This window comes from Triticum aestivum, chromosome 2D (assembly GCF_018294505.1).
Source record: "Triticum aestivum cultivar Chinese Spring chromosome 2D, IWGSC CS RefSeq v2.1, whole genome shotgun sequence".
NCBI lineage: Eukaryota > Viridiplantae > Streptophyta > Magnoliopsida > Poales > Poaceae > Triticum > Triticum aestivum.
In genome coordinates, this window is record NC_057799.1 from 559116465 (window position 1) to 559141069 (window position 24605).

The 24605-nt window shown below is 43.5% G+C and overlaps 4 protein-coding genes and 1 long non-coding RNA gene across 12 annotated transcripts; 2 read left to right on the top strand and 3 right to left on the bottom strand.

Annotated features, from left to right (window-relative positions):
- Window positions 1-381: 381 nt before the first annotated feature.
- On the top strand, window positions 382-2892 carry LOC123054491 (pentatricopeptide repeat-containing protein At2g15980). Of its 4 annotated transcripts, XR_006426193.1 has the most exons (3): window positions 382-1915; window positions 2228-2344; window positions 2453-2892. XR_006426193.1 is itself a non-coding variant. In XM_044478269.1 (2 exons), the coding sequence occupies exon 1, from the start codon at window positions 457-459 to the stop codon at window positions 1873-1875; it is 1419 nt and encodes a 472-aa protein (XP_044334204.1). In that variant the 5' UTR covers window positions 382-456; the 3' UTR covers window positions 1876-1915; window positions 2228-2892. The 4 variants fall into 4 exon arrangements, 3 of the variants coding, with proteins under 3 accessions (XP_044334204.1, XP_044334206.1, XP_044334205.1); XM_044478269.1 differs by having other exon boundaries at window positions 2228-2892; XM_044478271.1 differs by lacking the exon at window positions 2228-2344.
- A 1566-nt stretch (window positions 2893-4458) lies between these two features.
- On the bottom strand, window positions 4459-9988 carry LOC123054492 (E3 ubiquitin-protein ligase RNF14). Its single transcript, XM_044478272.1, has 7 exons — window positions 9399-9988; window positions 8772-8846; window positions 8150-8690; window positions 7342-7727; window positions 5670-5884; window positions 5436-5592; window positions 4459-4934 (listed from the first exon to the last, which is right to left on the bottom strand). Exons 1-7 carry the CDS (start codon window positions 9810-9812, stop codon window positions 4803-4805), a joined length of 1920 nt encoding a protein of 639 aa, XP_044334207.1. The 5' UTR covers window positions 9813-9988; the 3' UTR covers window positions 4459-4802.
- A 5093-nt stretch (window positions 9989-15081) lies between these two features.
- On the top strand, window positions 15082-23039 carry LOC123054495 (uncharacterized). 5 transcript variants are annotated; one of them, XR_006426194.1, is made up of 7 exons: window positions 15082-15564; window positions 15834-15982; window positions 18368-18498; window positions 18571-18879; window positions 20245-20476; window positions 21438-21685; window positions 22558-23039. It is a non-coding gene; the product is annotated as an uncharacterized lncRNA (long non-coding RNA). The 5 variants fall into 5 exon arrangements; XR_006426198.1 differs by having other exon boundaries at window positions 22658-23039; XR_006426196.1 differs by having other exon boundaries at window positions 15082-15274.
- On the bottom strand, window positions 19828-20462 carry LOC123054494 (norbelladine synthase). Its single transcript, XM_044478274.1, has 2 exons — window positions 20253-20462; window positions 19828-20152 (listed from the first exon to the last, which is right to left on the bottom strand). Exons 1-2 carry the CDS (start codon window positions 20434-20436, stop codon window positions 19863-19865), a joined length of 474 nt encoding a protein of 157 aa, XP_044334209.1. The 5' UTR covers window positions 20437-20462; the 3' UTR covers window positions 19828-19862.
- LOC123054493 (norbelladine synthase) lies at window positions 22090-23059 on the bottom strand. Its single transcript, XM_044478273.1, has 2 exons — window positions 22666-23059; window positions 22090-22563 (listed from the first exon to the last, which is right to left on the bottom strand). Exons 1-2 carry the CDS (start codon window positions 22940-22942, stop codon window positions 22250-22252), a joined length of 591 nt encoding a protein of 196 aa, XP_044334208.1. The 5' UTR covers window positions 22943-23059; the 3' UTR covers window positions 22090-22249.
- Window positions 23060-24605: the final 1546 nt, after the last annotated feature.

The window sequence follows — 24605 nt, forward strand, 5'->3', positions numbered from 1 at the left end:
AATTTGGAGACTCCATCAATTAATAAAGCAGATGAGAAATATTCAGATAATTCACCCGCAAAAAAAAGAGAAATATTCAAATAATTAGCAGAAAACCGGAGAAAAATCATTATAAGACACCCAACACAGAGTCTATGCTGTCTCTTTGCCGCAGGCTGGAGTTCAAGCTAGGAGAGTCTGTGCTGTGTTGTATCCTTTTTTGTGTCTTTCCCACACCTTGTGTGGTGTTTCTCTCTTTTTCTCGTGTATGTTTATGTAATTTCTTTTCTATCTATCAATGAATGACACGCAAGCTTTGCGTATTCGCGAAAAAAGACACCCAACACAGAATAGCATCGGCCGGTCTGGCTACCAACAAAATCCCGCATAACTTCTTCTATTTTTAACCCAGTCCACAAGAACAAGAAAAAGTAAGCCGATAGCACTTCTGACTCTGAAGCCACTCCCCACACCTCTATGCACGCCGACGGCCGCGCCGGCGGAGATGCCACCACCGACCCTTCCTCCGCGTACTTCATCGACGCCGCCCACCCGTACGCGGCCGCCGCCGCTTCCGCGCTCACCTCCCACCGCGCCAAGTCCAAGTGGTCCCAGCTCGCCTCCCTGCCGCTCCCCGACCCCCTCCCGGCGTCCGCCGTCTCCGCCGTCCTCCTCCTCCTCCGCCACCGGCCCCACGTAGCGCTCAGCTTCCACCAGTTCGCCCTCCGCCGCCTCCTCCTCGCCCGCTCCCCGCCCCCGCTCATCCTCTCCGCCTCCGCCGCGCACGTCGCGGCCGCCTCCCGCCTCCGCCGCGCGGCCATATCCGTCCTCTCCTCCGCCACCTGCCACTACTCCCCCTCCCAGATCTTCAACGCCCTCGCCGCCACCTACCGCCGCTTCGCGTCGGCCCCCTTCGTCTTCGACCTCCTCCTCCTCGCCTACCTCCGCTCCCGCCGCGAACCCCTCGCGGCGGCCTCCATCGCCCGCCGCTACCTCGCCTCCGGCGCCTGCCCCCTCCCCTCCACCGTGGCGCTGCTCTTCCGCTCCCTTCCCTGCGCCGAGTCCGCCCTCGAGATGTACCGCCAAATCTACACGCGTCCGGGTCCAAGAACCAACCGCGTGCTCCAGCCGACGGCGCAGACCTTCAACTCCCTCCTCCTCGCTTTCTACCGCCATGGCAAGCCCGAGGATTTCGACATTGTGCTCGACGAAATGGACAGGTACTCCTGCAAGCACAATGTGGGCACTTACAACATTCGGATGGCCGCGTGCTGTGATGACAGGGAGATGGAGAAGGCGCGAGGGTTGTGGGATGAGATGGTTCAGGGAGGGATCCAGCCAGATGTCACCTCATACAACACGATGATTGGTGGGTATTGTGCTGCCGGAGAGATGGGGATGGCAGAGGAGATGTATAAGGACATGGAGATTTCTGGGATTGAGCCAAGTGTTACAACATTTGAGTGGTTGGTTAGAGGGCATTGTAGGTCAGGGGATGTTGATGCTGCGATGCTTGTTCGCGTAGACCTCAGAAGGAGGGGATTTGGTATGGCAGCGGAGGTTGTCGAGGAGATGGTTGATAGATTGTGTCAGAAGAGGAGAGTTGAGGAGGCATTAGATATTTTGAGGGCAGAGATGAAGAGGGAAGAGTTCACACCGAGTCGGGGAAGCTATGAGGTGCTGATAAGGGGATTTTGTGAGAAAGGGGAAATGGAGGTGGCGATGAGACTCCAGGCAGAGATGGCCGGGAAGGGATTCAAAGCCGGTGCTGAGGTATACCATGCTTTTGTCCGCGCTTATGAGAAGGATGAGGACCACGAGATGGTTGAGAGGTTGAGGAAGGAAATGGCAGCGATAGGCATTGAGGATGGAAGTGACCTGGATTGTATGCAATGATGGGTTCTTTAAGCTTCGTATGTTGCTGTTCAGCACACTGGTAAATTCATGTTGTACTTGTCTCATCCAGTTTTGTTCATCTCCAGTCTTTACACTGTACATAGGAGAGCACAAAAATCTCGAGTTGTATCCTTAGAAATATATGGAGTCTGAGGGTCTTCCACCTCTATTTGTGAATTTTTTTGTTAGGTTCATGACTTCTGGCTGGTTACGTTAACTGCTTCAGTGATCATCTCCTGGGTTATTACCATATATTTCAATGTTTACAGCTTACATCAATCTTTGCATCATGCATGCCATCGATATATAGTTGTTGCAGAATACGTAAAGAGATATAGTATGATTTTTGCAGGTTCGTTAACATCTGCGGTGCTTGTAGGCAAAGAGTTAATTGGCCAACTCCCTTCATTATTTGAGGCATGTACCACATGGAATGCAACTATGAAATTATACAAATTTCATGGTCGATGTATGTAGTGTGCGCCCTTGGTTCTGAAATCTAATGTTCCGGTTGGCATCGATGCTGAAAGTACAAAATATGGCGCCAAAAATAACAATATTCATTTCTATGTCACAGTTCCGCCCCTAAGGGAGTTGGCAAGCACTGCATGCATACTCCAGCAAGGAAGATCCCTGAGACAATGCAAAGTATCCATTCCTGAGTGCATCACTGAACTGACCTCTCATGATCAGTGCTTTCTATGTGTTTGCTTGATTTACAGACCTGGATATTGACAAGGGTGGGAGCGTGTGTTATATACATGCGTCGGAGAGCTGGCAATTGCAAAGGACGAACTCGCCAAGAGAGAAAGGAGCAAGACAGGCAGTGAGAGGCAGTATGTTCATCGCCGTGGTCAGTGTTCTGTCAGTAGGCAAAACCACGCAGCAGGCCAGAGAAGCCAAGCGTTTTGGTGTGATGTGTGTATGTAAAGTGATTTAAGTAATACTAGCACCCTGGCACTCTTTACCTTGCTTTAAAACGAATTTGCTTCTGTCATTCAAATGATTTTACGGAAATTTCAGAGGACTGTATTCTTCAGGAAATTTCTTCTAGGCTTGGCTGTTTGATTTCGGGACGTATCTTTGTAGGAATTCTTCATTACGTCTGAACCTTTTGAAAAAAATCTTAGTTTTTTTTTCTATGGTGCAATCAAACAAAGACAACTTTATGTTTATCTGTGAATGGCATTGCGCCCCTGAACTATAATGTCTTTTCATCAGTTCAAGCTTTTCGATGAACTAAAATGAAGGCAAAGCTTTCCTGTGAACTGGATGCTACATGAAACTCAGTTTTCATGAATTCAAGACCTTGCTCAAGCAATAGTATTAAAAAGAGTATAGTTGTTGGCTAGCACAACATTTATAGAATTAGTACTCCTAATATGAACAAATATTTTTTAAAAAAACAAATATGATTATTATTATTTTGACAACAAACATTGCTTAGTTTTCTGCCAATGTGCAAATTGTAGTGATCAAATTATATTCGTGGAGGTCTGGGCAAAAATAACAGAATCAACACTCTGAAATGCTTCCGAAAATAGTCTCTTTTTTACGAATCACAGAATTTATTACTTATTCAGGAGGATTACAATGGATTTGAATACATCCTAGAAGAAAAGAGGGGGTACGGTTTACCCATGAACATTTTCTAGATCCTCACTAGACTGCTTGGTGAATCTATGTGCAGCTTCATTTGCTTCCCGGTTGACATGGACAAGAAAAAAGGATTTAGCGCCGGAGCTCACATCCTGTCTCAGTTCAAGGCAGCTGCCATAAAAAGTTTTGTGATGTTTTTGTGCTTGATCTGTGAAAGGATGGCGACCTCATTGACGAATTGGTCAATCTCACCTTGCTCAATGACCTTAGATTTCTTTATAGCGACCACATGATGATCAGATAAGATGCATTTTGTACACCATGCCATGCCCTCGACGGCCAAGGATCTGTGTGTGATCAAAGTTGTTTGTTGCATGCTCCAGCTCTTCCAATGAGAAAATCTTTGTCCTTTCACTTGCATCTTCACTCGATGATATTAGTTTTTCTATATAAAAGGAGGCCATGATTCCCTGCAAAATACTTCGTTCTTAGTTGCTTTTGGATGTCTCTTCTCCATCTACGCAGGGCAAACATTGCACCTAAGCTAAGAAGTACGAAGTTAGCAGAATCCAATACCAAGCCCAATAGGGATACCTGCACTGAAGGGCAGTGCAACTTAGGTGTGCCGATATTTTAGTTTATATGGATGTTTGCCCTGTTGGTTCATGAATATGGTCCCTCTCCAGCTTTTCCCTCGGTCTGCCTCTGATCCTGGATTCATAGCATATCCCGTGGTGTCTAAGTAGTACTAAAAGTAGTGAGATGATTATATACTCCCTCTGTCGCATAATATGACACATTTTTTGCAAGCTAACATAGCTTTGCAAACAGGTCTTATACTGTGGGACGGAGGGGGTAGGATTCATCATACACTGACGCCACAGGTCAAAAAAGAGGGCATCATACTCGTACACACGTCAAACTGCCGAAATATGGAGAAATATCCATTAACACACTGTAAATTTATTTGCATAGACATGGAACTAATCACGACACAACCACCAGTACCAGTAAATATCAAAGATTTTTGCAAGGTTTCACTGCAACGGTTCCGTTCATGATACAAGGGGACAGCTGGCATCCTGAATATGCAGATTCTTCTCAACAACAGACACGGAAACGAATGGGCTAAAGACGCAGATTTATGTTCATAAACACTATAAATAACTGAGCGAGCACACGGATGTAGGAGAGTTGGAACCAAGTTCGCCGCCAAATGCTGGTAACGCCGCCAAGGCAAATGCACCTTGGGACGGGTGTGTATGCACATACAGGGAAGCTTCGGAAACTGCACTTGCACCGAGGCTGGAGATATGGGAGAGCCTGCGTCAGTCGTCTGCGGTATGTTGCTTGCATCCCCTGGGGCCAAAATGCTGCGACGTCTTGAGGACGACCTTCCGGCACAATGCACAGAAGTGTCGTTGGCATGCCCAGCAGTAGAGATGGTTGTTGTTTCCGATCTGCACCAAGTTACCAAAGCAAATACAGAATCATGAGGAAGGGCAAAGTATTCGTGCAATGCAGAAAGAAAAATGGAAGTACAATCTGAAGTCGTTGAGATCTATGAATTCACACCCGTAAAAGAATATCTGTGAATTCACTAGGAGTATGTGGGGAATGGTTATAGCCAAGAAATCTGTTGGCTGAAGCAAGAAAAAAAGGCAAACTGACCTAAATATCACGCTGATTTAATTGCTAGTCATGACTCAGAAGTTATTTGCAACTGAATCGGAACAAACAGTTAAACTAAGTAATCATGACTAGAGGTGAAAGCACCACCACGGTAGTAAAAATCCTGAATGGCAACATTTTTCTGAAGAAACAAAGTAACCACAAGCAGTTGTACGTGAAATAGCACATTTTGGTTTCTTGACGCAAAATGCAGGCAATTGCATCATTCTCATGATTACTAGAGATGCTGCTCCTGAGATACCTTTACAAATAAAGGATTTTGACAGTACCTTTGGAATTGGGTTGCGGCAAGTGGGACATGGGTAACCATATTCTCCTTCGAAGATTTCAGCCTGCGCTTGCGCAACTACTTGGCGTTGTTGCCTTTGATTCATTTGCATTTCCCATCTATCAATTTCCTCCTGATCAAATACCACACAATCACCCCTGGAGGCAACATGATTATTTGTCAAGTCACAGCTATGCCAATGAACAAAATTAGACATTACTGAAAGAGAACATACTTGAAATGATCGTATCCACTGATTGCAGCATTACACTGGTAGCAGAAGAACCGCCCACAGTTCCAACAGGTCATCTTATTGCATCCTTCTATCTTAGATATAGCCATCTTGCATCGTGGACACTGTTTTGCATCCTTCAAAATTTCCTTGATGCTGCGTACTTCATCCATAACCTTCTGGATATCTCCCTTAACTTGCCCAGACTTTTGACGTCTCTGTGTGAAATAAAAGTTAGCATGCCAATAAACATATGTGACTTTCTCCGGGAAGAATACAGTCTCATTGTTACTGAAGTTGGTCAAAATGTAAATTCTCTTCAACATAATCATCCAGTGGATGGATAAATAAAAACACATGTACATCATACTTGCAGACACCTAGCCATGAAGTGTGGTAATAACTGTTTAAAAAGATGGTCAAAAGGCATTCAGTCTTATCACAATAAAATATGTTGGCAACTCAGACAATCATACTTATCTATCAAGCCTACAAGTAGAACACCATGTAACCTCTTAGATTCAGGACTGATATTTAGATCCATATTGGAAAGCAATCACTTTAGAAACTTTCCATGTGAGTCACTAGTGGATACGATATCCCCAGATCCTCTTAACTGCACCCAAGGCCTATGAGCTTCTGATAGCCACCATACATGCCTTACCATAGTCACTAATCTCCATCCTACCAGGTCTCACCATTGGCCAGAATGTAGTAAATCAGTAATTTCTTGGCATGAACTTGTATCTCGTCATTTGTTGAACTGGTTATACTAATCTATATTCAGGTCTTATACACTGTCCTAGAATGGAAACCAATGATTTAAGAACAGAAGAGACAGGATTAAAGCCTCAGCTTAGGGTAAAACATCTACTTCATCATGTATTGCTCGAATCAACACCTCGTTGTATGCCAGGATCCAAGAGGCACTGATTCTAGACGCTTCTAGTAAATTACTCCCTCTGTTCCCTAATATAAGACCTTTTAGCTATTTCAAAATATTGACTATATACATACTAAAATGAGTGAACATGCATACTAAAATGTGTCTAGATACATACGAATCTAGGAAAAGCTAAAAGGTCTTATATTAGGGAACGGAGGGAGTACATGTCAGTATCTATTGAGAAATTGCTGCTAGTGTTAGTAAACATTTTCTATTAGTTCATGCTCAGGGACCGTGGGACATGATTTGCCAACCTTGGCCTACTGAGCCATATTCCGTTCCTAAATGTAATGTGAATTATTTTGTGCACGTTAAACAAGTCATAGGTTAAAAGGTGAATTTGAGACAATAGTACCCCTAACTAATTCGGTAATAAAAAAAACTAATTCAGTAATACATGCCATGATCCATGCATGGCATTCATATCTCCAATAATTCCCGATGGCATATGGCACGCAACATGGAAAAAATAAATCGGAAAGATACTCCATGTAATTAACTACCAAAAGGAAGCAGAATTGGCCCTCGCAAAAAAAAAGGAAGCAGAATTGGAGTAACTACTCCATGTAATAGTTGGAAGGCAGTGGTAGGGGAAGAAACGGAAATCCCATGGGAAAATAGAACTACACCTTACAATATGGAATGTTAGTAAAAAAGTAAATACACCTTATATAATGGAACGAAGGGAGTATTTGCTAAATGTATGCATGTGAGATACAGTCCACCTACCTCCAAAATAATAAGTTTTTCTTCTGGAGATAAACATTCCACCCCAACATGACGGCGCTCTCTACAAAGTGTGCAGAAGCTGAATAAACAACTTGAACACACAGCTTCATCACCTACATCTTCCAAGCAAGCAGTTTGACATCTCGGACAATAAACTACATCAGCCATGGCGTCAAGAGTTCTCTGAAGAAGCAATCCTTCCCAACGTTCAAACTCGTCTTCCCCCAGCAGCCTTTTCAATATATTGGGAGGAACAACACCTTCACATTTTGTATCAGGACACAGCAACTTCACTACAGTTCCTTCCTTGACATGCATTTTGCAATATGTTTGCATGCATTTCTGGCAAAAGAAATGGTGGCATGGAAGTTTGATGAAATCGACACCTGATGAGGTAACAGATTAGACTCAGAAATATGGGCGCCCTTAATTCAAATAACATGGACAAACAAAAATGTAAATGGAGAACATCCAAGCTGGAGATGATGCATCACGAAGACCTCAGTATCGTGATTCTAAAATTTACAATTTTACAAACAAGACAATTTCACACAGAACAAGGACAAATTGCTATCTCAAATGAGAACCTCTAACATGGCATCTACATAATTATGTTACGGTTACCGTATCTAGTCATTTTCTTGTCAGAAAAATGGATAGTTTGGGAACCAAACTGTACTGAGTAGTAATAACTAACCAAGAGAAGTTCCAAGGCGGCAATATAAAACAATTGTGGCAAGTATAACACATCACAAGACTCCTACAGCACTAGTGCAAACAGTTACTTGAAAATGGAAGAAAGAGTTACCAGGAAGCTCGCTGAAACAAATCATGCAGTCATGGATACCATGCAAAAAGGCTTCATGACGCTTATCATCGTTGTATCTAATAATCCTTGGAATTGTCAAATCAGGTGGAGCATCATCTGGACAAGCACGGTTATCCCCACCATCTTCAACACACGTTAGATCACCCTTGCTTAAAACTATCTCATTATCAAACCCTAAGTAAGAAAGGGAAGAGCTTTGGAGCCATTGCACCCACTGATATACTACTTCTATGCCCAGTTGCTCTTCCCAAATCATATCCAGCATGTGACATAATGACGAAAGCATCACTTTGTCCAGCCATTCGGTGGATAGAGTGAAAAAGGGAGGCTGATGGCTCGGGTATGACGAAGGCAGGAGACATGTCAGGAGGATAGGAGGTAAATGCTCAACTCTAAACTTGTAAATAAGATCATCAGAGGCATCTTTATCATGTGCTCCCTTATAATTTAGTGTTCCAGCACCAAAACTGAGCCTTGCCGACACATCTGTGCCATCTGGGATCTCAATATGCACGTGAACCTGTAATTACAACGACAGGTGAAACACTTGCCCTTATAGGTAAGAAGAATATGGCCTGAAAATTGGTCGTGAGGGGTGTACCTGGAAAGTCCGCTGGCCTTCCTTTCTATTCAGCATGACTACAGTGTCGCCAAAAATTGCTTCAAGGGCACATATCTGAGCATTGGATTTAGATTCGATCAGACTTAAAGAAGCGATAACCGCACGTCCAATTAGAAACTAAGATAACGACAAAATAAGAGTTAACGGCATCTGAGGACTGCCTCTCAATGGTACGATTGGACAATTAATACACCTAGGCAATTGAATGTGCACGACACGGTTTTAATTTCACCGGTTCATTTCCGATGAATGGCGCGAACCCACCCAATCATAGAAATTTACCAACGAGATTGACCACAAATGCAGGCATGACTGTTAAACTGCAGGGCTCTCAGTGTGTGTGCACTACATGATCCTTTGGCAGCCACTCCACATAGAGATCAGGATGGCAAACAATTCCAGCCCTCTGTTGGACTTCAAGAATCAGCAGGTAAAGCAGCAGGAAAGAAGAATCATGAAGTTCACTAGGGTGTCATGTCTATGATAGAAGCTACTCATTGCATTTATTCATTTCTATGAGGCAATGAAGCTGCTCAATTGTGCTTCGCCATATACTGAACAGCAAAGACAATTTACGAATCAGAGAGGGAGAGATTAAGCCGTCACCTCGTCCTCCTGCCTCTGATCGTTGGCGCGCACCTCCTCCTCAGTCAACTCCACCTCCTCCCGACCAATCCCCACCAGCTCCCGCAGCCTCCTCAAGGCCCCTTCCTCCCGGCCCCCACCCGCGGCGGCGCTCCCAGACCCAGACGACGAAGCCTCCACCGGCGGCTGAGACGGCGGTGCCGGCGCGGGGACCTCGGGCGGGGGAGGCGGCGGCGGCGGCGTCTCCACCGGAGGATCCTCGGCGGCCGCGGAGACGTCGAGGCGCTCCAGGGCCTCTGCGGCGGCGGCCGCCGAGGCGTCGTAGGGGTACTCGTGGGCGGGGTTAGGGTCTGGGGCGGCGGCGGACTTCCCGTGGGGCCTCTGCGCCGGGCCGCGGCTGCTGCCCTTGGGCTTCCACGACTTCCGAGGAGGCATCGCCGCCGAGCGCGTTGGCGGCGGCGGGCTAGGTTGCGCAGGGCCGGGGGTAGAAGAGCTAGACTGCGTTTTGCGGCGGCGCGGCCCGGAATTTGACGGCGGGAGTGAGGCGGTGTGGGGGCGCCGGCCGCGGGCCGGCACGAATCTCGGGGCACGCGATTAGAACTCTCTCCGGCTCGACGCGCAGCTGGACCAGTTCTGGAGCTGGGCTGGACCGCTGGAGAACGCAGGTTTATGGAAGGCGTATTTCGCTTGTAAAAAATGTGGAAGGCGTACTTTCACTTTTCTCTCTCTCTCTTCGTTTGCCAGCAGTGACCGTACATAGTTGACTGTTCGACGCAAACGTGGGTCAACGGTAAGCGGACGCAAATGTGGGTCCGTAGCTGACAAGTTTGCTGCAGTTTTTCTTTCCGGTATGCTGCGGTAGTTTGACCACAAACCGTTGACTATTCAAAGAAGATGTTTTGTGATTTCAGTTTGATTGTTAATATAGGGGTGTGATTTTGATTGGTTCTTGTGCTTTGCTAGTACTCCCTTCGTTCACTTTTATAAGTAACAACTGAAATTGAGTTTTTTTGGACGTTGTCTAAAATGTATATAACTTCTTATAAAAGTGAACAAAGGGAGTAGTAAATTTTGGCACACTACTTAACTAACTACGACATTTCTCAAGTAGTTCATGTAAATTGTTCATTTTTATCGAACGGCTTGAAATAACTAGCGTGCTGAAGATAGTCGGTGATGTCATGCACATCTTAGTCTTCTTCAACGACCACACCGTAAGCAACTTTTGAAAGGGAAATTAAGTTATGATGATTTATGTTGTTATCTCTGCTTTAGAAAAGTGCATGGTTAAAAAACGAGGACCGGTTCGGACCTTCGGGGGAAGTGATAACTTCAACGCACTAGTAGAAAAGGGGGTTTTTGTCCCAGTTGCTAAGGGCCTTTAGTCCCGGTTTTTGAACCGGGACTAAAGGGTCGTTACTAATGCCTCCCCCCTTTAGTCCCGGTTCTTACACGAACCGGGACTAAAGGCCGTCCACGTGGACGCAGACTGGAGCTCCACACCAACCGGGACTAAAGGAAATTTTATGATTTTTTTTTGAATTTTTTTTTGCAAATTTTTTTTTTTGATTTTCAAACTTCTGAATTATTTTAACCTCTAATCTCTAATCACCACCCCTCATCACTGCTCAATTTATCCTCTAATCTCTAATCACCCCTCATCATTCCAAATCATCTAACTTCCCGGACGGTCACCCATCCTCTCACTACTCCAGCCTGAGCACGCTTAACTTCCGGGTTCTATTCTCCCTCGTTTCCAAGTCTGCACATGTTGTTTTCCTGACAATAGTAAGATGTCAATCCTATTAACCCTCAGGAATTTAACTTGAGCATGAAGTGACACATTTCACTGTTTGAGTTTGAAACTATTGTTTAAAAAACAATAATTATTTAGTAACACTAATATTTCTGGAATAATTAGTTTGACCATTGTTTGACCACAGTTTGACCAGATTTGACCAAAATTCAAAACAACTGAAATAATTATTTAGTAACACTAATATTCTAGAATAATTAGTTTGACCATTGTTTGACCACAGTTTGACCACAATTTGAAATTTTTTGAATTTTTTTGCCTCTCCAGATCTTAAAAGCCCCGTATCTTTTTTCTGTTAGGTTTTTGAGGATTTTGAAAATGTTTAACGGGGTTCCCCGGTTAAATTCGGATGTAACTTTTCAAGTAGATGATTTTTCATATAAAAAACTTTTTCATCCGAGTTCGTATGCAAAAGTTATGCCCATTTTAAGAAATTCCAGAGAGATTTTGCAAATAAAGTCGAAATTCATATTTGTTAATTTTCCCAACAACTAGACCACATATCACATGGGAAACTTATTTTATTTTATTTTTTTGACACTTCCATCATTTTCTTTTGTTTTTTCTAAAACTGAAAAGGCGGTCCCGGGGGGGGCAGAGTTTGAAAATGGGACCTTTAGTACCGGTTCGTGCCATGAACCGGTACTAATGCCTCAAAGCCCATTAGTACCGGTTGGTGGCACCAACCGGGACTAAAGGTCTAACCTTTAGTCCCGGTTGGTGCCACCAACCGGAACTAATGGGCATCGCACCCTTTAGAACCGGTTCGTGGCACCAACCAGGACTAAAGGGCCCAGGTGAACCGGGACTAATGCCTTAGCCGCACGAACCGGGATAAATGCTCACATTAGTCCCGGTTCGTGACTGAACCGGGACTAATGTGAAAACTGCCCTGTGACCAAAGCCCTGTTTTCTACTAGTGACGGTCTTAAATAAAAAAAACTCTACAGTTTTGCATTGCAAAGTTTCAAAACAAAAGGGTGTCTAGATTTTTTTTAGGTAAACAAGGGTATCTATATGTTTGTTATGGTATGCTAACTTGCAGAAACAACTCGGTGATTCTTTGAATTTTCGATGAAGCATTATAGTTGGTTGATCCCAAAAAAGTTTTTTCCAACTCGAGAGGAACATAAGTAATGACTTTGCCTAAAAAAGATAAGTAATGACTCCATTGATGTCATGTCCCTAGTTGACTCCAATGTATAATGGGACAGTACGACATTATGCAATGACTAAATACATCTTTTCGCAGGGTTATGTGGAAGGCGTATTTCGCTCGAAGAAAAATGTGGAAGGCGCATTTCGACCTTTTTTTTGTTTCTCTTTCGTTTTTAACGGGCAACAGTGACCGGACATAGTTGACTGTTCGACGCAATTGTGGGTCAACAGTAAGCGGACACATCCGAGTCTGCTATGACGTAGCTGACAAATTTGTTGTAGTTTTCCTTTCCGGGATGCTGCAGTGGTTTGACCACAAGCCGTTTGACTAATCATAGCAGATGTTTTTGTGATTTTTAGTTTGATTGTTTAATACTCCTTTATATTATGGGTATATTATGGGACGGAGGGAGTATATGAGTATGATTTTGATTGGTTCTTGTGCTTTGCTAGTAAATTTTGGCACACTGCTTAACTGACTACGACATTTCTCAAGCAGTTCATGTTAATTGTTTTTTTTTTGCGGGTGAGTTCATGTTAATTGTTCATCTTTATCAAACGGCTCGAAATAACTAGCAGCGTGCTGAAGATGGTCGGTGATGCTGTGTGCATGAAGAGCTCATGCACATCTTAGTCCTCTTCAACGACCACAAGGTAAGCAACTTCTGAAGGAAAATTAAGTTATGATGATTTATGTTGTTATCTCTGCTTTAGAAAAGTGCATAATTAAAAAATGATGACCGGTTCGGGGGAAATGATAACTTGGGCGGTGATCTATTTTCACGAATGACACATTTGAAATGAGTCCAAGACATCTCTTCTTACAGCCTTGCCTTGCATAGTTTCAAAACAAAGGGTGTCTAGGTTCTTTTGTTAGGAAAACAAGGGTATCTAGATGTTTGTTATGGTATGCTAACTTTCAGAAACAATTCGATGCTTCTTTGAATTTTCGATGAAGCATTTTAGTTGGTTGATCACAGAAACCTTTTTCCAACTCGAGAGGATGATTCCGTGAACATAAGTAATGACTCCATTGATGCCACGTCCCTAGTTGACTCCAATGTATAACGGGACAGTACGACATTATGCAATGACTAGATACATCTTTGACTCATCCGAAACATCGTATAGCATGTCGCTATTTTTTTTTCATTTTTTTCCTTTTATGCCAACACATGAATACGTTTTTCCTAAGAAAACTTGGATATTTTTATAAATTACGCGGAGACGAAGGCTGCCAACATGGCGGCGACGACACCACCTTGATTGGGGAGCAGATGGCTGGAATTGCCGGCCCGGCAGGGCAGAAATGCACGGACTGCCGAACTGATTTTTTTTTTGAAATGGAAGGTAGATCATGTTCTACCTTATATATTCCAAAAGGCTAAAAGGCTAAGCCTAGAAGCCAAGGTCAAAGGTCGAACTGATATTTTTGGATCCGGAGATGTAAAAACTAAGCGTACTTTGCCTCCTTTTGGTTGTAATGGTACATATGATCTGGCGCTGGTGTGATCCGACGCGCAGTGTGGATCGGAGTGCATTTGAATTTGAATTTTCTGATGGAAATATACGGGATAGCGTTGGATGATGGCCTCCCGCATCCGTCCGCGGACTGATCTCATTGTTCGCGGACAGATGCAGGAGGAAATTTACGAGTCGCCCGTTGGGGATGCCCTAAGGAGTCCTTTTTTTTGCGAATGAGATGCCCTAAGGAGTCTGTTGTGCATGAACCATGTTGCTGTGTTGAGGCATCGCGTTTATGGTGGGACACGCTCTTTCTCTACAACTCTTGTGTGATCTAAAAGGAAATACTAACGGTCCTTTGTCTATTTTTGCATGCCAAAGCAAAACCATGTCATGCAGAGTTGTACAGAAGGTGCGGTCTACGTGACAGCGTCGGCGGCAACGGCAGAGAGAAACTTCTTCCGGAGACCTCCTCCTTGGCGCCTTCAGCGCCAGTTGGCGAACGCAGCGCCCGCTGCGTGGCTTGACTGGGCCTGGCCCAGCAATGATCGCTAGCTGGCTCCTCCGCTCGCTGGCCCCTACTGCTCGCTCGATCGCTACCCGCTCGCTCGATAGTTGGCTCCCACTTGATTGTTTTTTTTATATCGCTAAATTGCTACGGTATGTACACATTTTCTTAGAGAAAAAACAACCAGCTGGCTACAGTACGTATTTCTTGTTCTTAGGAAAAAGTTCATCAATTCTAAAAAATCTTCATCGAATTTGGGACAAAAATCATTGAATTTGAAAATAACTCATTGAATTTCAAAAAATTTCATCAAATTTGAAAAAAGTTCATTGAATTAAAAAAGTTCATCAAATTTGGAAAAAAATCATTGAATTTCAAAAAAGTTCATCGAATTTGAAGAAAAATTTCACGAATTTGAAAAAGTTCATCGAACCCAGGAAGAAGAAAAAGAAAAAGAAAAAGTAAAAAACGAAAAACAAAAAACACAAAAACAGAAGAAAAAAACGAAGGAAGTAAAGACGTGAAAAGATGAACTAGCACGTCCAATTGGGGATGTCGGGGTGGTTAACGCAGCTTGCATTTTAGCAGGTCGTCTCCGGTTCGAATCACAGTACTGTAGCAGGCGCAGAGGTCGCCCAATAGGATTTAGTTAGCCTTCTTTCGGCCAGCGCGACTCGGAGAGGGGGAGGCATTTGGGCCAGGACCAGGCGGTTGGTTTCTTCAATCTAATACACTGGAGGCCCAAACCCACCCAATGGTCACGCTGCGCATCAGCATTCTTCGGCCAATTCGCTCCACCCCGACCAAAACCCTAGCCGCCGGGGGACGGCCAGCTCCGTCGCGGCGTTGCGGGGAGGCCGAGGCGCGAGGCGAACATCAACAGCGACTCTGTGCCGTCCTTCCCGCTTCGACGATGCGTGGGGGGCCACGGGTCTGTGTATTTTGGCACGGGTCTTTCCTATAAATCTGCTGCTTCAATTTTGTGCTTTAAGATTCTGCATTGCCCCAACTGCTTTCTACAACTTGGAAGCTAACATCTTCAAAATTAATCTACTTTGGTGCTTTAAGATTCTAGCATTGCCCCAAATGCCAGCTGAATTTGAATGCTGCTGTGACGGTCCACTTCATGTACTATGTCAAAGTATCTGCAAAGGGGGAAGAGAACAGAGATAGACGATCTGAAACTCTGCTTGCATTTCTTTATGCGTAACCGCTACCATCTCTTGCAGTTCATATGCATGGTAGTTCTCAACTCTTATTTGAGGCTTTGGTTTGATGAATTATCATTAGTAGCATATATATATATCTGGATAGGTAGAGTTTGTGCTAACATTACCATACTGCACTTCAAGAAAACCCCAGTGCTTCCTTGATATTTCAACAATTAACTCTGCTTTTCCCTTCCATGTTATAATTAGCAAAGCACACTGCCGCTTTTCAAGTGCAAACCTCAACTCCACATGATTTTATGCAGCCCATACTGATTCTAATCTACTTCTCTGTCTTGCAGGATTTTTTAAGGAAACAGCAGTGTGCTGCCTATGCATTAAGAAGGAAGAGTTTTACAGGAGAGCTGTAAAATAATTACAAGAAGCTGATACCCTGAATCAGCTTGAATCCGATTTGAGCTTGAAGGAAGCTGATACTTGGCCTGCCGAGGTATGTCCATAAAAGTACTATGTCATATTTTTATATTAATCCAAAGGGTAAGAACATCCAAATTTTAATTCCTCGAATGTACTGTTAGAATAAATCCGAGGCCACCGTCGATCATCCGAGGACCAAGCAATCAAACAAGCACAACACCAAGATTTGTTAATGAGGTTCACCGATATGGCTACATCCCGGGGTTTGACTACGGGCGCTCCTCCCCGTGACACTGTCACAATACCGCACACCAGCCACCCTGGCGCTGGCACACGCCGCCGGCTCCCCCTTGCGCGCCTGTGTTATTATGTTGGCATAGGTTACATCGTGTGTCTAGCCTCACTATATATGAGAGGTCTAGGATACAAGTGTCCTACTTGGACACGACTACATATCCTATCTAAACACAATACAACTCAGAGTCCAACTGTAACCTACCTTGTACACAATATTCGACACAACTCTAACAAACTCCACCTTGGCGAATATTCTCCACCACCTTGAATTTGTTCATGCGCCAAACTTCCATGTACATTGGACTTGAGGTTATCCCATGAGAACCACTGCTACTCCAAAGACTCCATGTGACTCCACCTGCAACTTGTAGTCCCTTCTTTTCTTGACCACAGTCAATACTCGAGCAAAATTAAGTCCCTCTTTACTCTAGTGTATGCTCCCAACTTCCAGAGCTTCGTTGAACGCCATCACACACTGATCACTGACCTGCGTGAAAATGAACAACTCACATATTGGGTGTCACACAAAAGAGTTACCTGAACTCAACATCACCGCTCCTTTCTTGACCGCCTGTCTGAAACTTGAAAGAATTTCACCATTACTTGTAGTCATCCCGAGTCAAATTCGCAGTTGTCTCACCACATGTATGACCACCAGAGCCCTGGCCCGTCTCCATGCCCCGTGCTAACCGCACGCCTCGCCGCTATTACCGCGTCGAGCCTCTGTTGTCCCGGTCGAGTCTCAAGGGTCGTGAACCCACACCACTCAACCCCCACTGCAGAGTACCGCCGATCATCACCGACCGATGACGAGTTTCACGCTTCCATCAGACCACTGGGCTCCAGTCCGAATTACGTGCCACTCGCTTTTCCCCGCTGAATAGGCTTCGATTCTCTGGATCCTTACACCGTAGCCCCTCAATCCAGCTCCACCTTCAACATGACTCCATGGTAGATGATCAGTCCACCCTCGCGCCTCGTCGACTTCAAGCTTACACCACCTTGAATCAACCCCGCGCCATAGTCTTATCGAAGTCACACAAGCACTCGGGCCTGCGCCACGTGTTTCCACGCCCAGAAGTCGGTCACCATCAGCATCACGCTCCTACGTCGCCCCGCTGATCCCACCACCGTCTTCTGTACCAACCGACATCTTGCGTCGATCCTGTCAGACTGTCAGTCCGACCCAGTCGAACTTGTTCGACTGCACGATATGCTCGAGACTCCACAAGCCATATAAGCACATCACCAATCTGCCATTGTCATGGTAAAACCTCGTGTGCAACTAGAAACACTTCCAAAAGAAAATTTTACTTTCATGATAGTCTTCATGGGTGCACCAAAGCCTTTGCCTCCCATAATCTCCAAAGCACTCTTTCTTTATTGTGTTGTTGTCCATGCCACGTCAATACCATATATAATGCAGATTTTTCTTTTGGTCCAAACAAATCTCGTGTCTGCTTTCCATCCTTCCGTGTGCTCTTCCGTGACTCAGCTCCAAACAGCCGCCAACAGTACACACGTTGGTACACGGCAATCCAGTGCAACACCAGGGGCTTCCAACGCGACTCCGCCTATGCTGTGCACACGTCTGCCACCGCGTGGCCTTCAGCGCACGCACACGCACACGCCAGCCCGTGGGCTGCCACCTTATGCACGCCTGGCCACCCGTACGCGCCCCGGATTGGGCCAGCTTTCACGTGCTCTCTCCTCTAAATCAACGATACGCAACCTCCGAACAACCTAGCTCATGATACCACTTGTTAGAATAAATCCGAGGCCACCGTCGATCATCCGAGGACCAAGCAATCAAACGAGCACGACACCGAGATTTGTTAACGAGGTTCACCGATATGGCTACATCCCCGGGGCTTGACTACGGGCGCTCCTCCCCGTGACACCGTCACAATACCGCACACCGGCCACCCGGGCGCCGGCACACGCCGCCGGCTCCCCCTTGCGCGCCTGTGCTATTATGTTGGCATAGGTTACATCGTGTGTCTAGCCTCGCTATGTATGAGAGGTCTAGGATACAAGTGTCCTACTTGGACACGACTACATATCCTATCTAAACACAATACAACTCAGAGTCCAACTGTAACCTACCTTGTACACAATATTCGACACAACTCTAACATGTACTCCAAAATTTATCCTCAAGATGCCTGTGGCCGTGAGAAGGCCGCAACTGAGCTGAGTTGTGCAAGCACTACAACACACCAGAGGACTTTGTCATTCACTGCTGTGTTGGCCATTTCTACAGTGTTGATGGACAATTTGAGGCCTGGAAAGGTAAATCCACCAACTCCTGAGTTGATCGATCATATTACATCCATAGGCAATAATTCAGTTTGCAATTTCTAGGCGGCCACGAGAAGGCACTGGTTGCCTTCTGTGGAATGGCTCGTACTTCCACAAAACATCTGCATGCAGAGTTGCAGAAATAGTGTGGTCTGCGTGGAGCTGTGCAGACTGTTGTTGTGTTGCAATAGGTTAAACCGTTAAATATTTAAGTGTTGCCAAGGTCTTGATGGATAAGTGTTCCGAATAGTTTGTTGTATGGAATACATTGGTAATACAAAGGCTGGCTTGAAGCTGGTGAAACTGCTACTCAGGGAGGCGTTTGTGCTGGAGGCGATGGGTATCATGCCTTCCAAGGATGCTGTGTTGGCTGTGAGTATTTGTTTTCTACTGCTGATTTCTTGTTTACCAATTGGGGAGCTCTCATGAGGTGTTTTTTTTATATACAAGAGATAGGATGACTGAGCACCAAACCAAAGTTTTTTGTTTCTTCTCTTGCCACTTTCTAGTTCCTGAATTTTACTGCCTTTAATTTCTTCCATCACTATTGTTTCTCTACATTTAGCTTAGCATCTTAAGTATTTCAATTCTTTGAAGCGTTTTATCCTTTAAATAATTGAACACTTTAAAGTGTTTTATACCGAGAATAGCACGGTGGCAAGACCTCCACGAGTAGGACTGTCAACAAGGGCTTGAACCTTGGTTCTCACAAAAGAAGGCCGCTTGCTGAGTTTGTTCCATGTGCGTATTAGGTCGCCTATTGTGCCGCCGTGGAGGGTGGAGCCATCGCTCTTGACGCAAAAAGCGATGCGTTCGGGTTTCTTCCCCCAAAATTTTGTTTAGTGTTTTATACTACGAACATTGGATCAAGCCATTATAGAACAAACAAATAGTGTAATACTCACTGCAAGCTTGTGTATGAGATATATTCTGGATATGGATATGTGATGTAAATGATTGGCCTAGGCTCAATATTTTCTGCTGAAGGTAGATCGCAAAGTTCCATTCAGATGGAAAATTTGGTACTCTGAGCTTCTGGCAATGGGTAGCCTGGGCTTTTGTTTTATCATCTAGCCATTTTTTTCCCCAAAAACTTAAAATCAACCCTTTTAGCACTGCACTCATTTGACGCATCATTATTGCATCCCCAAAATTGCATCCTTTTGAGAACCATCGAAATCATATGCAATACTTGGCTATGCATGACGGCAAATGGCAACAATATCGTATAATTATCCAAGAAATATAAAAGGTAATACAGTGAATAACAAGATATAAAGAAAATTTCTCTGAACTTGTTTCACACTTGGGGGTGGGGGTTGCTTTCTTCTTATGCTGTTTCTTCACGAGCTTGCTCAGGCGCTTTTCTGTGCCTTGATATACTCTGTGATTGCCTCAGCCAGGCAAGCTAGTGCACTGGTGCTGACAAAGGATGTGTTGCCTGTCTTTTCGTCATCAACTTCATATTCGATGGTTGACCTTATTGTAGATGTTTTATCGCTTTGCCCTATAATCTCAATTCTCATCAAATATTTCAGAAATCCATGATCTAGAAGGCCTCCTTCTACTATTATGGCCTCCTTGACATAGTTTTCATGGTCAATCTTGATGAACTTTTCCTTTTGATATTCTAATGGAGCAACCCCTAGCAACATGGACCACGGAAATTGAAATTACTGAAGCTGATGCATATATTACGAAGCCAAAAAAAGGCATAACTGAAGTGTATGTGTTCAGGTTCTAACCATGAGAAAAGGTGAGATGCAAAACTGTCCCGACACCGCCATCTCCTTCAACAAGCTCGGCCTTTTTGAAGATATCGGGAAGCAATTGAGGAACTACCTGGCTAATACGGAGACCTCGATACATCTCCCATACCTCCGCCGCGGGGAGGCCTGTCTCGAAGTCATGGCAAAGGCTACCTTTCATTGCTTCTATGAGCTCTGGGTGGAATGCCAAAGATTGCACGGTGAGTTCTAGCTTCTCGGTACACAGATTTATAGGTCATTGCATTCTTAGAATATGTGGCTGACAGATTGAGGTGACACCCCCAGAACATGACAAGTCTGAATAGACAATGCGGTGTTTACTTGATATAGTTAACAATAAGGTGCCAGGCCTGCCAGGTTGCCATCAATTTGAGTTACATCTTATCTGTATTTGGCTTGACTGGTCATAACAACAAAATGCCAATGCATGAGTATCTTTTTCGAGGAAAGGCAGCAGCGCTGCTTTAATTGTTTATATAATGTAACCAAACATAAGGTGCCATGTCACCATCAATCTAAGTTATATTTTTTTCCTCGTTCGGCTTAACTGGCCTTAAGAACAAAATGCCTATGAATGAGACTCGTTTCCTAGTATGTGATGATACATCATGAAATTTAAGGTAAATTTTATCATCAAAAAGAGTTACCCCAGCTTCATTAACGAAAGGAAGTTAAGTTACATGGACCGCACAATATCTGTGTATCACTATGGGCGGCGTTCATATGCTCAAACATACTATCCTATTATGTTTCATCATTAGTCTGATCTGGCTCTCAAATTCACACAATATTTGTGCAAGGAAAATTACGTGGAACCAGACTTTTATCTGTCTTTAAGTATACACACGTTGTGCTGAGCTATTGCAAGAATTAATTGCTCTGAGCAATCTTCTGCTACTTGACGTATCCTGCAAAATTTTCAGCAGTAGCAGCCAAAGGTGCGGTACTGACCATAGCTTCAAGCTTGGGGCGCCCTTCATCTATCTCGTACTCAATAGCCGATCTTATTACTGAAGGACCGGGTCCTTTCCCAATGATCTCGAACCTGATCATAATAGAGGAATCCGACCCGAGTTTCAGAATGTCTCAGTCGTTCGTTTCTGCTTCCTTGATGTAGTTTTCATTGTCAACCTTGATGAATTTCTCCCTGTATTTCTCCAGGCCAGGAATCCCTAGCAAGCAGCAAGCAGTTACTTGGCCAGTATACTCATTCGCAGCATCACTCTGGTCTCTGGCCAGTCATGTTTGCAGCTTGCAGTGTTAAACTTTGGCGGAGTAGAAATGACAGAGTTTCAACAGAATACAGACTTCCACTGCATTGATCAAAGCCAGGATCTGGGACAACCTTAGGTTGTGGACCTGCCGTTGAAGGAAGGATTCCCGCCCCCTGTGGCTTTTCTGAATATAAGGTAGGAGCTACCTTCTCTAAAAATATATTTTAAGTGTTTTATACTGAAATAACTTTTTTTTAATAAATGCATAGAGTTAAGTCAGTTTAGAAAAAAAATGCAATACTTCATGCAAACTTGTATCTGAGATCATATTTTGGAATTTGGATGTGAATATGTGATGTACATAATTAGATTAGGCCCAAGAATTCCTGCTGAAGGTTGATCGTGAAATTCATTCAGATGGGAACTTTGGCAACCTGGGCTTCTGGCAAAACGGTATAGCCTGGGATTTTGTTTTATCAGCTATCTATTTTCCCAAGAGTATGAAATCGTCCCTTTTTTGCATCACCCTCATTTGATGCACCATTATTGTGTCCCCAAAACTGCATCCTGTTGAGAACCATCGAAATCATCGACAATAGTTGACTACACATGACTGTAAATTGCAACAAGATCATATAATCATCCAATAAATATACAATGAATAACAAATCCAAGAACTACAAACAGCAATACAGCAAATAACAAGCTATAGAGGAAGTTGCTCTGAACTTATTTTACACTGTGGAGAATGCTGTGTTCTTACAACGTTTCTTCACGAGCTTGCTCAGCGCTTTTCTGTGCCTTGATATAGTTTGTGATGGCCTCAGCAATATGAGCTACACCACTGGTACTGACGAAGGATGCGTTATCTGTCTTGTCGTCATCAATTTCATATTCAATGGTTGATCTTATTGCAGATGTCTCATTTGTTTGCCCTATAATCTCAAACCGTACCAAACATTTCTGAAATCCATGATCTAGAACGCCTCCTTCTACTACTAGTGCCTCTTTGACATAGTTTTCATTGTCAATCTTGATGAACTTCTCTTTTTGATATTCGAATCCAGGAATTCCTAGCAACATCAATCACCAAAATGAAATCACCTGAAGCTGATGCGTATATTGTGAAAGCCAAACAAAAGGCATAACTGAAGTGTATGTGTTCAGGTCCTAACCAGGAGAGTAGGTGAGATGCAAAACTGTTCCGACGCCGCCATCTCCATCAACAAGCTCGACCTTTTTGAGCATATCTGGAAGCAATTCAGGCACCAACTGGCCAATACGGAGGCCTCCATAGATCTCCCATACATCGGCCGCGGGGAGGCCTGTCTCGAACTCATGGCAGAGGTTCCCTTTCATTGCTTCTGTGAGTTCTGTGTGGCTTGCCAAAGATTGCAGAGTGAGTTCTAGCCTCTTGCTACATGGATTTTTTCTGTGTAGAACACGAGTCATCGCAGTTGTTGGAATATGTGGCTGACAGGCTGAGATGTCACCGTCAGAATATTACAGTGTGAATAGACAATTTACGTTAAAAGAAATCTGGTGTTTATATGATCTTGTTTTCCTAGTCACGATGTCATAAGAAAATACTAAGTTGTGTGATTTTTTCAATACTAATGATAATGATTTCGTTAGTACTCTAATTGCTCCTCTGTCACTAGTGCGGAGTCATGTGATATTAATGTCGCTTTGCTAAATCTCGTTATGAAAGAACAATTTTCTAGTAGTCCTAATGAAGATGCTACATTCCAACTTAACACTTTCGTTGAATTGTGTGACATGCAAAAAAAAAAGGTGTGGATAATGATATTATCAAACTGAAATTATTTCCGTTCTCATTACGAGATCGCGCTAAAACTTGGTTTTCATCTTTACCATGTAATAGTATTGATTCTTGGGATAAGTGTAAAGATGCTTTTATTACCAAGTATTTTCTTCCCTCGAAAATTATTTCTCTTAGAAATCAAATTATGAATTTTAAGCAACTTGAACATGAACATATTGCCCAATCTTGGGAAAGGATGAAATTAATAATAAGAAATTGCCCAACTCATGGCTTAAGTTTATGGATGATCATACAAAACTTTTATGCAGAATTAAATTTTGTCTCTAAAAATCTTTTGCATCCCGCCGTGGGTGGTACCCTTATGGAAATTACGCTAGGAGAAGCTACAAAATTTCTTGATAATATTATGAAAAATTATTCACAATGGCATACTAAAAGAACTCCTACTAGTAAAAAGGTAAATTTTGTTGAAGAAATTAGCACTTTGAGTGATAAAGTTGATGCGCTTATGAAAATGGTTGCTAGTAAGAGTGCCCATGCTAATCCTAATGATGTGCTTTTGTCTACTTTGATTGAGCAAAATAATGATCCTGTAGATGTGAATTTTGTCTCACGAAACAAATTTAATAGTAATGCTTATAGAGGTAATTTTAATCCTAGGTCGTTTCCTGGAAATTGCTCTAATAATTATGGAAATTCCTATAATAATAATAGCAATAATAATAATAATAATAATATGATGCCCTCTGATCTTGAAAGCAATATCAAAGAATTTATTAATGCGCAAAAAGTTTTCAATACTATGATAGAGGAAAAATTGAGTAAACTTGATGATATGTCTAGGAGCATGGATAGAATTGTTCATGACGTGGAAAACCTTAAATCTAAGATTTTGCCACCTAAATTTGATATTAATCAATTCATTAAAGCTCTTTATGTTTCCATGGATGAAAGTAAAGAAAGAACCGCTAGGTTGAGGGCTAAGCAAGAATTCTTACAAAAAGCGATTCCGCCCGGTTTTTACCACAATGAAGATATTAAAATGATTGGCGTAACACCTATTGAATCTTTGTTTAGTGATTTAAAACTTTATGATAATGGGACTGGAGATGAGTCAACTTTAGCTAGAAGGCATCTCCATAATTCGGAGGGTGGTGATCTTAATGGAAAAATTGATAAAAGTGAGTTTGGAGAGGTCAAAGCTTTAAATAGCGATGTGCCCACTAATTTGGATTTCAAGGACTTTAATTATGATAGTTATTCTTTAGTTGAGTGTATTTCCTTGTTGCAATCCATGCTAAATTCACCCAATGCTTACGAGCAAAATAA